The sequence below is a fragment of the Hirsutella rhossiliensis genome (genome assembly GCF_020360975.1).
Source record: "Hirsutella rhossiliensis strain HR02 chromosome Unknown scaffold00002, whole genome shotgun sequence".
NCBI classification, from domain to species: domain Eukaryota; kingdom Fungi; phylum Ascomycota; class Sordariomycetes; order Hypocreales; family Ophiocordycipitaceae; genus Hirsutella; species Hirsutella rhossiliensis.
In genome coordinates, this window is record NW_025408668.1 from 4,723,178 (window position 1) to 4,738,724 (window position 15,547).

General features: G+C 54.3%; 2 protein-coding genes across 2 annotated transcripts; both read left to right on the plus strand.

Annotated features, from left to right (window-relative positions):
* Positions 1 to 1,013: 1,013 nt before the first annotated feature.
* HRG_02138 (uncharacterized protein) lies at positions 1,014 to 1,623 on the plus strand (the record flags this gene model as incomplete). Its single annotated transcript, XM_044860609.1, has 3 exons — positions 1,014 to 1,246; positions 1,314 to 1,428; positions 1,513 to 1,623. The coding sequence occupies 3 exons, from the start codon at positions 1,014 to 1,016 to the stop codon at positions 1,621 to 1,623; spliced, it is 459 nt and encodes a 152-aa protein (XP_044724242.1).
* Positions 1,624 to 14,668: 13,045 nt separating this feature from the next.
* HRG_02139 (uncharacterized protein) lies at positions 14,669 to 15,073 on the plus strand (the record flags this gene model as incomplete). The annotated part of the gene is made up of 3 exons (XM_044860610.1): positions 14,669 to 14,766; positions 14,822 to 14,961; positions 15,018 to 15,073. The coding sequence occupies 3 exons, from the start codon at positions 14,669 to 14,671 to the stop codon at positions 15,071 to 15,073; spliced, it is 294 nt and encodes a 97-aa protein (XP_044724243.1).
* Positions 15,074 to 15,547: the final 474 nt, after the last annotated feature.

Here is a 15,547-nt window from a genome sequence, read left to right on the forward strand (position 1 = left end):
GACTAGGCGTGAGGAGCGGCGTTCGCGCTATTCGACCGAGCAAGGCGTTTACAAGCTGGTCGACTCCAACACGAGGAGCGATTGTCCGGAGGGCAAGCGACGGACACACAACAGTAGTACAGTCCATGGGGACTGACCAAGCGAATGTAATGAGCGAGGGAATAAACGGGAGGAACGAGAACAATGAGTGAGCCAGGCGAACACAATTGAAAAGTAGGTACCGGGCACGTACGAAACACATACAAACAGTACCTCTGGGCCACGAGCGGAGCGACTTGAACGACTGGAAGGAGTCTTTGACGGAGGAAAAGGTACGAGCCTGGAGGGCGAAGTTACTGTGGGTGACGGAGTCACTCACTGCATGTGCCCCCTATTACTTAAGTTTGGTTTATAGGGGGCCTCTGCTCCATGGCCCAACGTACTAGAGCAGTGTGTTCATACAAAGTAGATACACTGCAGTTTTTAGCGCGGGAGTGACAAGGCGGAACGAAGCGGGTACTAAGAGCTGGGGGAGGGGACCGACAACGCGCGTTCATTGGTCAGCTTCGCAGTTGCATGACCCCACTACAGGACGGGTTGGGAGCCCGGACGGATACAGCACACGCGGCTGGGGACAAAGCCGTATAAAGGGCAGGCTCGCCCCCCAACAAGTAGAGCGACTGTGGGACACTTCTCTCTTTCCCTTGCATCTTCACAACGGAGTGGGACACGAGAGAGAGAACACTGTTTTTGGTCGGCCAAGGAGACGACTCGATCCAGGGTAGGCCATCCCTGTTTTTTCCGACTACGGGGGAAATGGCGGCCCGGAGGATATCGCTTACTCAGGCATAGAGTCAGGTGACTACGCGGGAAGCCCGCGTGCTGTGTATCTATCGTCTCTGGGTCACTGGGGTGACGCGACCACCCCACGTCATCGCACCATTGGAATAGGTGCACTGTTCTTTTGGAACCACGGAGTGATTTCCGTCGATTCGGGATCGATTACCTGTCGGGACTCTTTTTCGTTCCGAGCTATGGAGCGGGCACGACAGCAGCCGGACTTCAGCCAGGTGGCGCACAACTTCAGGGATGCAGCCGAACACTTTGAGCGGTGCGAAAACCTGCCGGCAGTGGACGGCGGGGCTCGTCTTCTCGAGAGGATGGAGCTCATGATGGAGCGTTTTACCGCCTTGGAGCAGACGATGAATCGTCGCTTTGACCAAGTGGACCGCCGAATGGATGGCTTAGACCGCAAGGTCATCGTTTCGTGGGTTGACCCCTCCGTAGTGCTTCTCAGCTTGAGCTGCTGACCCTACTTCTTCCCCGTTCGGTAGGAACCGGAACGCAGTGGTGCGGGCTCGGAATGGCACGGTTGTCCGCGGAGACATGGATCTGGTGCCCCTGCACAGCGTTCTCACGGGCGAAGTGATTGACGGCTTTCCTAGGAACGTGAATCAGATGGAAAGGCTGCACGGTAGGCGGCCCTGTCAATGTTGAATCGTCCAGAGCTGACAAAGTCGCCCGGGGTGACAGCACGAGATGTGGACCAGCTATTGCTCCACGTGGGAGAATCCGTCGGGCTCCGCAGCGGAGAAGAAGAAGAACCTGAAGTTTGCCACCGGGCTGGTCACACGGGAGCTGTGACGTTTTCAAAACAGATTGATGATGGATGGAGTTTGTCCCTTGTACTTCGGAGCGTAGGCGTTGGGGAACACTTACCGCATCGGCGTGTCACGATGCCCTCACATAGCAATAGTGTCTACTCTTGGGAGGCCAATGAAGAAGCCGCGTGACTTGAACAGGAACATGCACATGCACACGTGACGCACACTGAGTAGACATCCACAACGTTGACAAGTATTCCTCAAGCGTTTACAAGAACACCACCCAAAGAGAGTAGAGTAACCCACGTTTACAAGGTAGCCCATTCATTCACTCTGTACTGAATTATCACCTCCGGAGGACTCCTTCATCACTTCGAAAGCAATCCCCCCAAAGGGGGGTGCAGACAGGCCGAAGGACTGGGTGTGGAGAGCCACGCTCACATCTCTTCAATCGAGTAAACCCGTTTACAAGCCGGTCTTCACGCGACAGGAGGAGCAATTGTCCCGCAGGGGCATGCGACGGACCATACACAAGAACACAGTCCCGGGAGACTGACCGACCGAATGCAATTCAAAGTCACTGGCACATGCACTGACAGTACAAAAGCTACATCCTGGGCCCCGACCGGAGGGAGGTGCTTGAGCGGAGCGAGTCTTTGCACGACTGGAGGGAGTCAAAGGGACTTCGACTGGCGGGAGAAGACAGTAGAGTGAGGGAGTCACTTCTACTCTTGGGCCCCCTATTACTTAAGTTTGGTTTATAGGGGGCCTCTGCTCCATGGCCCAACGTACTAGGTCGCTTACGTAGTTTGCAGACAGTCCATAGCGCGGATGTGATTGGAGAGAACGGAGCCGGTCATAACAGGGAGTGAGACGGGATGGATCACCCTGGTCAATCAGACAGGTTGCAACGCTTCCTTGACTGCATCCACTACTGGCCGGGCGCAGAGCCCGGACACTTTCGCCGCTACGGAGTATTTAGAGGGGGGCAGCCCCCCGTCTCTTTTGGATCCAGGCATCCTCTTTCTTTCTCTTCTTCGTACTGTCGGGACGACACTGCCAGAAGCCAAGTTGCTGTACACGTTGCACCTACCATCTTGCTTTCTTGAAGCAAGTCCTACTTGTGCCACTTCCACTTTCCAGTGACGGAGTCTTGTACTGCCAGGATGTCGCCCGTGGTGAAGCGCGGCCGCAAGGCTGATGAGGTAAATGACCCGTCGGAAGGAACGACGCAGCCCAGGGCAAGACTCGAGTGATGTCTTTGACAGACGCAGACGTGGCGTCGGGGAGCAGCTCCTTGGCTGTCCTCGGAGGCCGCTTGGTCCAGAGTATGTGCAGCGGAGACCGGGGCCCGGAGGGTCGAAGCTTTCCTATCTCAGCAGCGCGGATGCAATCTCGTTGGCGAATGACATGTTTGGCCATGACGGATGGAGTTCGGAGGTCATCGAGCAGTCTTGCGAATCCCGCACAGAAGGCAACCCCGCGAAGTGGATGACGGAAGCCGTGTGCAGGGTGCGTGTCACCGTCTTTGGGTGACCAGCGGAGCCCCAACTTCCCACGATGGAACCGGCTTTGGCGGGGGCGACAAGCGCAACACGAGGGCGGAAGCCATGGAAAAGGCCGTCAAGGAGGCCGAGACGGATGCTCTCAAAGGGCCCTCCGCATCTTTGGCGAGGCATTGGGAAACTGTCTCTACAGCAAGCCGTATCTCTCCTGGATCGAGAAGGTCCGGGCCCGAGAGGGCAAGCAGGATGAGACGAAGCACTACACCGCGGATATATTGGTCCGGAAGCCTCGGAGTGGTGGTCTCCCGAGCAGTCAATCCACTCTTTCCTTTCCACGGCAGGGCAGTCTCCCCCGTCCGGGCAGACAATCAGTGCGTGCATTGCCCACGAATGATTACTACGACGATGAAGAGCTGTTTGAGGATGTTGGCTTTGAACCGTAGTCCAGTGGTGCTGCGTTAGCAATTGTGACTGGATTTGCGCGGGTGCTGTCGATGACTCGTTGAAGGAGGACTTCACGACAGCCTCACGCCGGGGGGCTGGCACAACGGCCCAGCCCATAGACACCTTTCACGCACGTGATTGAGTGTGGTACTAGCACGGATGGACGGGACGGGAAGAAGTGAGTCATAAGAGACAGCTCGACAGGGGGGAGAGGGTCACGTTTCGATTGGATAGCTTCCACGTAGTGGTTGCATAGCCAGTTGCAGAGATGGACGGGGTGGCAACCCGGACATGGGTGGGGACCCCACAGAGAACGGAGTGTTTAAAGGGCTTGATGCCCGCCCACCTTCTTTCGACAAAACCTGGCAAGGTTTCTTCTTCTCAACTCGTACACAGAGTTCCACTGGTTGGTCGTTGAGGAGCAACGCAAATGGGCACATTGGCAACATCGACCCGATCTATCACGAGACGTGATTCCTCAGGGACACTGGTAAGGTCCGATCCTCCTGATTACATTTCCCAAGTGCAGTGCACCGCACGGAGACACGGGAGGATTCCTTTGGTTAGACCGAGAGTCGCCAGCTCTCTTGTGCCAGAGATCTTTGCTTACTGCTGATGCAGAGCATAACGGAGTGGACCTTGCATTTCGTTGTCAAAGCACGGAGTAGCGGGCATGGAGCCCTCTCCATCCTCGGCTTCGTCTTCTCCCAAGGCAGGGTCTGCAACCTGCTTTTGCTGTCCTCATCCAGCGTGCGCCCGCTTGAAGGGGCGTCAGTGGTGTCGCCACTGGTTCTTTGTCCGATGGGTGGCATCGGATCATGCAATGCCTTCGGAGATGGTGCAACGCTTACGCGCACGTCTGAAGAAACACGGGTTTCGCTTCTGTGCCTCCCGCAGTGGTACGGGCGTCTATGATATCCTGATAAGAGTAGAGTCCGAGGGGGGATTAGACTCGGCATCGACGCTTTTGCCCGACCGGGGGGACGTCGAATTCGACTTCAGGCTGAGCCGTGCATGGTGTATGGCCTGTTGCGAAGATTCTATCAAGTGGGACGCGAAGGCATGGATGCTTGCTGTAAGAGACGGCATCGATGAGGTCGTCTTTGGGGACACGACATTGAGCGGGGAGCTGCACCGTGATATTGACCAGGAAGGTCTGTGGGTCCCGGGCTACACGATCATACAGCGTTAGTCCCTAGGCTTCGCGTCTTTACAGCCTCTGTCTGTCCTCCCGTCCAGCTGAGCTTTCTTTCGTGAGCACCATCCAAACATGGCGGGGGGAGGGGTTTTCTCTCTGAGAACGGCGGGCAACGCGCGGGGGAGGCCCCACCTGCCTAATCGAGACCTCAGAATAGCATCACCTTCTACGCGGTCGGTCAAGAACAGACTATGCTATGCACGAGACAAGAGGCTGGAGTGCTGGATACGACACTTGAGTGACGATGCCATCGCTTGGGTTCAAGATGTATGCGTAGACAATAGAGACTTGATTTGCGTACGGGACGCATGAATCTGTGATTGTACTGTATCCCTAGATATATCTCCACACGTTTACAAGAACACCCAATCCGTTTACAAGGGAATGATACTCCAAGCGCTACCACCTCTCACCCTCAATCCCTTCATGGATACGAACACAACCCCCCCGAAGGGGGGTGCGCACGCGCCGTAGGGGCGGGTGTGAAGATCCACACTGAAGAATCTTCAATCAAGTACAGCGTTCACACGACAGTAGATACAGGACAAAGAGGAGCGAGCATCCGTGAGGGTGCGCGACGGACAAAGAATAATGTGTAAGCAAGATGAACAGCTTTCTGAAAGTCACTGGCACGCATACAAGCAATACAAACAGTACCTCCCCAACACAAATGGGCCACGACGAGGGACGAGTCGACCCCTTGACCGGAGGGAAAAGGTACCGCAGCGGGACGCGAGGATTGTATGTGACGGGAGGTCACTCTGTGCTTCGGCCCCCTATTACTTAAGTTTGGTTTATAGGGGGCCATGGCACAACGGCCCAGCCCATAGACACCTTTCACGCACGTGATTGAGTGTAGTACTAGCACGGATGGACGGGACGGGAAGAAGTGAGTCATAAGAGCCTGACGACCGGGGGGAGGCGGCACGTAAGGGGTGTAGCTTGCACGTAGTGGTTGCATACACGCAGCATGGAAGGGTCGAGAAGAACCCGGACAGACGTGGGGACACACACACCGAACAAAAGGTATAAGACGGGGGCTGCCCCCCCTCGACACGGAACCCAGCGGTTCTTTCCTTCTTTCTCTCGGAAGAGAGGACTTGGTGCCTACGGCACGACGCGCAGGAAGCCGAGGTGAGAACAGACGGGTCACGGCAGGGACGACTAAGAGACACGGACGGACTCTTTCTGTCTTTGCTTCACTGGACCAGGGACGAGAAGGACAAAAGCCCTACGGGCGACGCGGGAGCAACAGAAGAACGGAGTAAGCGACGGGAGGACGGACTCACAAAGTGACGGGAGGAGCACATGGGTCACGGCAGGTGACAGACTTCTTGTTCCTTGGCTTTTTCTTCCCGTGGACGGAGAAACACCGGGTGCGCAATTCAGACGGAAGATGGAACAGACTGGCTCTGTTTTGACCCGCTCTTCACTTCTCGATTGAACTGGGTTCAGAAGGGGACAGAGTGACGGGAGGAACTCGATCTTTGCCTTGTGCACGCGCTGCCGCTTGTTTCCGTCGACAACATCCACTGCGTTCAGCATCCCCGATGGGGTGCCTCACCCAAGGCGGCTTTATGGCCCGGCGGACATGACAAGAGTAAGAGGAGACTCTTATTAGTATGGCACCTGGCATCTTCGCCTCAGCAGGCTCTTGGTGGTGACAGCATCACCCTCGGCCACATACGGCCACACCTGCTAGACAGTACCGGATCCCGTCCGATCTCCGTTAGTCAACCTGGCAAGGGGCAGATGAGTAGTTGGGTCGGTGACGACCAGCGAACACCGGCTGCTGTATGTTCAGTTTCTTTTTGCCCTTCACTGCGAGAACATGAAGGCGTCCCCCATGGAAAATAGTAGGTAGTGAGTGAGGTAGTGCTTGGACGAGGCCTCCCCCGAACATCGATACTCGATGGAGAAGTTTGAGGGGCTTCCCTTCTTCCCACGTACAAAGAAAGAAGACGATTGCGTCTTTCTTCCTAGCCTGAACCCGGGCCGTGGATCCTTTGTCTCGGTTCAACCCAAGCGGGAGAGTGGAACAAGGCGTGTAGCCTGATATCTCCAATCCCTTCCGAGATACGAACACAACCCCCCCGAAGGGGGGTGCAGACAGGCCGTAGGACTGGCTGTGAAGAGTGGCGCTCACCATCTTCGATTGAGGGTGCCGTTTACAAGAACACCCGGCGACAGGAGGAGCAAGTGTCTGGAAGGCACGCGACGGACGGGAAACAGAATACAGTCCCAGCAGGACTGACCGCGCGAGGCACGAGCAAGGGAATAAGTGAGACGGGCGAACCAAGAAAATCAAATGTACCAGGCACGTACATTGTCAATACAAACAGTACACGTGGGCCGCGACTGGAAGGAGCTGACGACTGGAAGGAGCTCTTTGACGGAGGAAAAGGTACCGCAGCGGGACGCGAGGATTGTATGTGACGGGAGGTCACTCTGTGCTTCGGCCCCCTATTACTTAAGTTTGGTTTATAGGGGGCCATGGCACAACGGCCCAGCCCATAGAGCAGCTTGAACGCACGTGATTCACTGCAGTACTAGCACGGATTGACAGGGGGGAAAGAAGTGAGTCATAAGAACCAATGGAGCGGAGAGAACATGGTACGTCACACTTGGTCGGGTTGCGCAGCTTCCACGACTGCTCCACACATGGCCGGGTTGGTGCAACCCGGACAAGCTAGATGCGGGAGGTATAAGAGCAACGTCTCGCCCAGTCCAACTCGAGAGAAGTTCTTCTGACTGGCTTCTGCTGGATGCGCCGCCAGATTGACGGAGTTCAGTTGAACGGGAGTGAAAGCCTGCATCTTCTCACAGGTTTCTTTGGTAAACCTCGTGGAAGTTCTTGAGGATTCTAGTGCAAGTGCACATTTCTCTAGCTCTCGTGCTGTCCCCTACCCGCCAAGCAGGCTGCCATGACAGACTACGTCAGCGATGAGGACGGGCGTCGTCCTCTTGTCCATTACCACAGTGGTTCTGGCTCGGATTCGAGTAGCACGGTTCAGGAGTCTCACAGCCCCCGGGAGGGGTCGAGCGATGGAGATGAGATCGTGGAATCTTTTGGTGACGCGGAGCGACATATACATGAACTTGCGGAAGCTCGCGGGCGATGCCTGCGCTGCTTTTCGACACGCGGATGCTATGACGCCCGTTCAAGCGGGGGGGTCGACCCTCGCGGTTCATTTGCTCTTTCCAGACGGGAGTCGGAGGGACCAGTGTTGGTCTTTGTTGGAGACTCGACTCAAGGTGAGAGCTGATGTTTGGTTCCCCGGGGCGCAAAGTCCCCGTTCACCTTCTCCTTCGTCGGCATCAGACAGTTCGAGCTCCGCCGGCACACGGGGGAGCGATGCATGTTGCATCGTGCTTCTGCTCGACATGGCCTGTCCCCTCTCAGGCGCTTGGACGGGTCTTCAGTTGGAACGGGCGGTGGAGAAATACCTGGGCTGTCCCCGTAGCAGGGGCGGCAGGCTATCTCCGGTACTACGGGTGGCCGACTCGTCCTTCTTTGAGGTCGTGTCCCTAGACGCACATGACTCCTGGATTGAACACCGGAAGGGTTTCCTCGCTGGTTGTCGAAGAGTCTGCCATGTTCCGGCAGTGGCAGTGACGGATGATTAGGCGCAGTTTCGGTATGATGCGTCGGCAATTTGGCTTAGGCTTGTCTTCTTTACGTGACGAAATTGGCATCTCATTGGGTATGGATGAGCAAATGCGATTGGCTTTCGGTCCCTTCGTGGGCACTTTCCCTTTTCGGGTGTTGGCCTCGTTTATAGACATTTCCAGTCATTCGGCCTAAGATGTTGTGTTGTAGACGAACATCACCCATCACGCATACAGGAGATATTCTTCTTTCCTAAGCGTTTACGAGAATGCACACAAGACGTAGATTAACCCTTGTTTATACGTATTCCACGCTCCAAGTCACTTGAGGCGTTTACAAGGACACCTTCAACGTTTACAAGAACACTGTTTCAAGAGACATTACTCCGAATGATCACCCCCGGAGGGCCATTCCATCACTATGGAATTTACTCCGAAGGAGTGCGGACAGGCCGAAGGACTGACGTGAACAGCAGCGAAGCGTCACGTCAACTCATCTTCAATCGTGTCAATCGTTTACAAGGTATCATTACCCAGTGGAGAGGAGTAGGCGTCTGAAAGGCGCACGACGGACATACAACCACTCCAACACCCGCTCAGTCCCTACTTAAGTCACTTCACCACCCGAGACACATACAAACAGTACCCGTTGGGCCACCCCGACCGGAGGGAGGTGCTTGAGCGGAGCGAGAAAAACCGACAGGAGGGAGGTTTTGAACGACAGGATGGAGGTCACCAGTACCGAGCAGGAGGCGAGGGACAGGAGGAAGGGCGGAGTCCCTTCTACCCCCGGGCCCCCTATATGCTTAAGTTTGGTTTATAGGGGGCCTCTGCTCCATGGCCCAGTCTTTAGACACCTTTCACGCACGTGATTGAGTGTAGTACTAAGCAGAAACGACGGGGGGGAGTGCATGCAGTCATAAGAGCCAATCGAACGGAGGGCAGATGGCGCGTCACACATGCAGGTTACGTAGTTTCACTGCATAAGGGATTTTCCGATGATCTGCCGGATCGGGTGATTCGCCGGTTTTTTTCTCCCTTGCATTCCAGTAAAGAACTGAGAATAACTCCACGAATACTATTTGAATTATTCTAAAATCTCATAAGAGAAATTAATAATGCTCAAAGATTTCACTCAATATTTTTTGAAGTCATCCAGTCATCGAGGTCGTCTTCTGTTACTCTCCGATCGCGCAAGTCCCCGAAATGCACCCACTACCTCCCGATCACTATCAACAGCTAAAGAGGGCCTTTGAGGACAGGATATGTGGGTTGAGGTTATCATTGCCTTGTTGTTTGCGTTATTATATAGTGGGTTTGGTACCTGCAATGCTATGGTCCGCTCTGGTGTGAACGGAAGAGTGACAATTTCTGCGGCGTGAGCATCCTGACTCCTCACGCGACCCTCAGGGGCCACCCGTCGCTCATTCTGCATTTTCTGGGGCTTTTCCATAGTCAAAATCTTCAGCTCTTGTTAATAGTGCCAATTTATCTCCATATTTTGCTTCACGGCCTCCGTCATCCGTCGTTTTCTCCCAATTTCCGCCTCTCATTGCTTCCTCTTCTGTAGAGCGAAAGCTTTTGCTCCGCCGCCTTCTTCTGTTGCTGAAACTTTCAGGTCTCCTTCTTCAGAGCCTCTTCTTTTTGTTGGGGTCCTTAAGCTGTATTTCTTTAGCGAGTTTGAGCCACTTTTGCAGAGCTAAACACCTCGTCTGCATTCCAATCTGTACAGCAGAAGAGATCATCTTTGGAGCCTTACTGCCCTGCCTGCGCTGGTGCTTGTGACTACCTGTTCTCTTCTAACTTAAGCTCTCATATAAATCACTTAAAACGCACATTGAGGGCTTTCGAGGGTGCTACTCAGCCTTCGGCTGTTGCGGCCAGCATCAACAGAGGTCTTCTCGACTACTTCCTGAAATGCCTTCCAAAACACAGTCTAGAGCTTCATTTTCAACGATTTAATTAACCTTTTTTATTTGTCTGTACAATGAAGAAGATTATACATATACGCTGCTGAGAGAGGCTGAATAACGATACATCAAGGGTTGCAGCCGATGAGTGGAATGAGGAGGAAACACCACAACGATCATCTGGTGCCCGTCACACCACCCATAAAATCCATACTAAAATGTTTAAGTGGCCATCGGTAACCAAAAGGCGAAAAGCACGACCGTTTCGAGCTTCGCCTTAGTAAACCGGTCCAACGTACTGACGAGCTGCTCTTTTCCAATATTGTGATTCATCCACCTCGTTTTTGACGTGTTAAAAAATATTTATTGACGACTTGATTCACGTTTCACCAACCAAAAGTCCAGGGTTTGTGCTGGCTTGTCTTGGTGGATGAGAAATGGGGGCAGCGATGCCATCTCTTGACTGACGCACATCTTGAACGTAAGGGAGGATGGGTTGCCATTTTTTAATACGCCGAGCAATTTTGCCTTGTTTTTTCTAATAAGAGGAATAAAATGTTCGTTCAAATGCTCGTAAGGAATAGAAATCCCTTTTCATCCATGTTATACGTGTTTTAGGGCAGGGTGTCGAGTTTCAATTTTCGTGCGCATCTTTCCTTGTCAGGTGTGAAAGAGGAGCCTCGCGCACTGAAGTTCAAGCTAAAAATAAACCTTACATTCAGATGCATATGTAGGTTCTTTTCAGAAGATGCTCGTAGCGTCGAATCACGTTCAATCTGGCTCATTACGGGTGCGTAGAATGAGGTTATCTAGGTCGCCCTTCCAACCCCCATTTTTGGCAGTATCCTGAGCCAATTTCTGCGCTATGGATATAATAGGGAGAATCCCACATGATTAAAGCCCACGATGAAAGTCAATAATGTTCTGTTTTTGCTGTGTTGGCCGAAATGACTTACACAATCTGTCGGAATCCTATTTTGGCCGTTGCTTCGTTTGATGTCAGCACCGCAGCGCATTGCCCCCTAGATAAAACTTCTAAATATATCCTAGACTTTCACTGCTTCTGACAATTCAGGCACTCAAAGGATACGTCAATTGGCACCGTGGATGTTGAGCTATCGTCGATTGATGTTGAGCGTGCGAAGTCGCCGCAATCCGGCAAATCGCCAGATCCGGCAGATCACCGGAAAATCCCTTACCCCACTACTGGACGGGCGCAGAGCCCGGACACTGTACGCGTCGGAGACATAAGAAGAGGATTCGCCCACTCACTTGAACCTTGGATGGTTCATTCCTTCATCCACCTTCCATATGGAAGCTGTCGGCTCTCGGCATCAGGGGAGCGGGAAATTCCCGGTGGAACTGTTTTTCTTTTTGTGTACTCACTCTGCACAGGCCTCCTTCACTCGCGTGAGTCAAGATGGATTGACTGGTCTACCAGCCCGAACGCGTCCTTTGTCTCTCTAGAGACGCGCTACGCACTATTTATCGGGTTAGGTGCCCGCTTGCTGTCATCTGTGCTGGGCACAGTCTTGACTCTTGCCATTTTCACCACACCCGGCGACCGAGCAGAGCTGGCTTGGCCTACAACTTCACGCAGGAGTTTTGAACGAGTGGAGCGAGGTCAAAGGTACCGATCCGGAGGTGAGGGACACAAAGAGACGGGAGGTCGCTTTGACTGCCGCGCCCCCTATTACTTAAGTTTGGTTTATAGGGGGCCATGGCACAACGGCCCAACGTTCTAGAGCAGTGTGTTACTACAAAGTAGATACGCTGCAGTGCATAGCGCGGGAGTGACAAGGGGGGAACGGAGCGAGTCATAGCAGCTGACCGACCGGGGGGAGGGCGCGGGTCCAACGAGACAGTTGCCGGCACGGCTTACTTGACTCCACCAACGTCCGGGACAGACACCCGGACACATGAGATACGAGAAGTATAAAACCCGGGGGGGCGCCCACCCACGTAGGCCCAAACGGGCTTGATCGTTTCACACTCCAGGCAGTGAGTTTTACGGAAGTAAATCTAAGAGACACGTTCGCCACTCTTCGACAACCGGCCGAGAGACGGTTTTCCCTTCCCACATCAAGCGGTGTGGGGCTTTGACACGAGGCGGGTTTCTTCGTCCTCTTGGCTCGGGAGCCACTCTACCTCGTTGGAAGTTTGAGTGGAACGGGAACACGTTATTGATGCAACCGGGCTCAGGCGGGCGGAGGTCCTCTCTGCCACTTGGGTGTGCAGATACAGCTTGGTAAGAGGGCGTGAGCCTTGCTGTTGCTGTTGCTGTTGGACCGGAGGAATCTTGGAGACAGGGTTGTGTCTCTTCCGCGACGAGATCATACGCCGTGAAGTATCAGCCCCAGTGGGCGGATCTGTTCTCATCATGGTCTTTCTGTCGTTTGACGAGAGCCCGGCCGGCTCTTCCCATCTTCTAGCGCATCGGACATGGACTCGAGTGAGCGAGGGGCTGTCGGTCCCCGTGCATCAACCCGGCCTTGCTACGGCTGTGGTACAACATGTGTTGCTGCTGGTTCGACACGACCCAGTACGAGTGCTGGGAGCAGTCCTTTCGCCACCTCTTTAGCCCCTTCCGGGCATGTTTCGGCTCACACGTCTTGCGAGGGTCAATGACTGTGTCATGTACGGTGTCGTTGCAGTCACTCCCAGACGGGGGGACGTGGCCCTGGTCAAGTTTCCCGAGTGGGTAAACGTCATTCAGCCCATCGGACCTGAGGATGAGCGCGAGTTTTTCTCGTGGGCGCAAGGTGAGGTCTTGCGAAGTCATGTGGAGGCCTTGTCCGGCTACTCGGTCAGAGATCTTTTATCGCCTGGAGTTGACCGTTCCGCCTTGACAGTCCGTGCGGAAGAAGACGATGGATTCTCGTAATGTCTGAGGTAGATTCCCCGGTGGGTCTTGGCGTTGGCTTTAGCCACTGTAGGTGGTTCGCGGAAGTGAATACAAGGGGCCGCAGTCATGACAGGCAGGACTCTTTCCCTACTCCGGTGGCCACGGACACCGTTCCAACTTCGTCGTCGGAGCAAACAGCGCATGTGAAGTAGAACATTTAGCCTTGACACGGCAACTCAATTCGATCCCTGCCCACGCGCCTCGATAAACACCAGAAATAATCGTGACAGTAGACATACACCCTTCACGCCCCTTTTCTCCACAGCGTTTACAAGTGAACCACACAAGATACCTAGCCAACCCCGTTTATAAGAGATAGACTCCTTGTTCACCTCCGGAGGACTCCTGATGACTATGGAATCAATCCCCGAAGGGGGGTGCAGGCGAGCCGAAGGTTCGACTGTGAAGAGCCACGTTGACGTTCTTCAATCGAGTAAAGCGTTTACAAGAGGTAAACACGAGGAGAGGAGCGAGCATCCGGAAGGGTGCGCGACGGACACTACACAGAATGTGCAAGACAGTACTCTTGACTGAGCAAGTGCAACGAGCAAAGGAAGAGTGTGGAGGACACACAGACGGGAGTCACTGGCACGTACATTGCCAGTACAAACTGTACACATGGGCCACGACCGGAGGGAGGAACTGACCTTGACCGGAGGGAAAAGGTACCGCAGCTGGAGGCGAGGATTGTATGTGACGGGAGGTCACTCTGTGCTTCGGCCCCCTATTACTTAAGTTTGGTTTATAGGGGGCCCATTGCCCACGGCCCAGGCCCAGCTCTAGACACCTTTCCGTCAGGATTGAGTGTGGTACTAGCAGTTCCGGAGAGGATAGAAGGGACTGAGTGTTAAGAGCCTGTTGAGTGGAACGGAGACGGCGCGTCACAAGTCAGCTTGCACGTAGTGGTTGCATGACTCCACAACTGGACGGGAGGAGACCCGGACGGATACTACAAAGACCTTGGAAAGGGATAAATAAAAGGGGACGATCCCCCGCCGGAGCGACTGTCGGGCAGACTTGCCCTTGGCACTTGTTCTCTTACTTTTCCGTCGGGATCACGGAAGTTCCATCGTTTTCTCCCCAGGAAAGGGACTTGATCCAGGGTAGGCTACCTTCTCTTCCCAGCGCACGGCGCGGGACGAATAAAAGTCCGGAGGGACCTGGTTTGCTTAGGAGAAAGCAAGCAGCAGAGTCAGCTGACTACGCGCACTCGTTACTGCGGAGACGTGACACGTCCAACACCTCTTGTTGCATCCGTGGGGCAGGTGCACCTACGGTAATCATCACCTAGGCACCCAACGATCAGGCAGATCTAGACCGCAGCTCGTTAGCACCCAGCAGTGCCTTTTTTGGCCCTCGTTTTTGCTTCAGCGATGGAGGCCGCGCAGGACCTTCCACAGCCCTCTTTTCCGCGGGTGGCGGACAGTTTATCGGCTTTGTCCGAGGAGTTCTCACGGTGTCAAAATCTTCCGGCAGTCGATGGCGGTCTTCGACTCGCACAAGCGCTGGAAGCCATGCGCAACGATTTGCGGAACGAGATGCGCACGATTAACAGGAAGTTGGATGATTTAGACCGTAAAGTGGACGGCCTAGACCGCAAGGTCACGGTCTTGTGAGCATCGCTCTGCTGTTTTCCCCGATGCGGGTAGCTAACTGGATCTTGGCAGGGACAAGAACTTCACGGCGCGTATGCAGAACAGCATCGTCGTTCACGAGAGTGTCGACTTGGCGCCCCTCTGCAATGTCCGCACGGGGAACCCGATTCCCGGCTGCCCAGCGACTCTGGGAGACTTGGACAATGTTTCTTGTGAGTGCTCCCCCCCACATCCTGGCAAACGTCTACTGACGGATAGACGGCACCAGCACAGGAAGCGGCCGACCTACTACGGAGTTGGGTGAATCGGTCCCGAGAGGACTAGACCAGCGGAGGCGCCAGCTAAGACATGCTTTTGGAGTCAGGACACGGGCGACGTGACAAGGTTTTTTCTTCTTGCGCTTCGGTTACGCAGCGACGGCGTTGATGGAATCTTTGTTGCATCGGCATGTCACGATGCCCTCATTTTGCGTTAGGCTAGTTACACGAAGAGTGATGATGGGGCAACTTGATGTGAACGAATACATGACCACCTGTGAACCATCTTGATATGACTCTGACCGTACTTCTTGTCTTGAACTGTTTACAAGAATGCCATCCAAGATAGTAGACCCCACAACCGTTTACAAGGGACAGACTTTCTGTTCACCTCCGGAGGACTCCTCTATGACTACGGAAGCAATCCCCCCGAAGGGGGGTGCACACAGGCCGAAGGACTGGGTGAAGAGCCACACTCGCCATCTTCGATTGGGTAAGGCGTTTACAAGGTGGTCGACTCCAGCAGAAGGAGGAGTAGGCG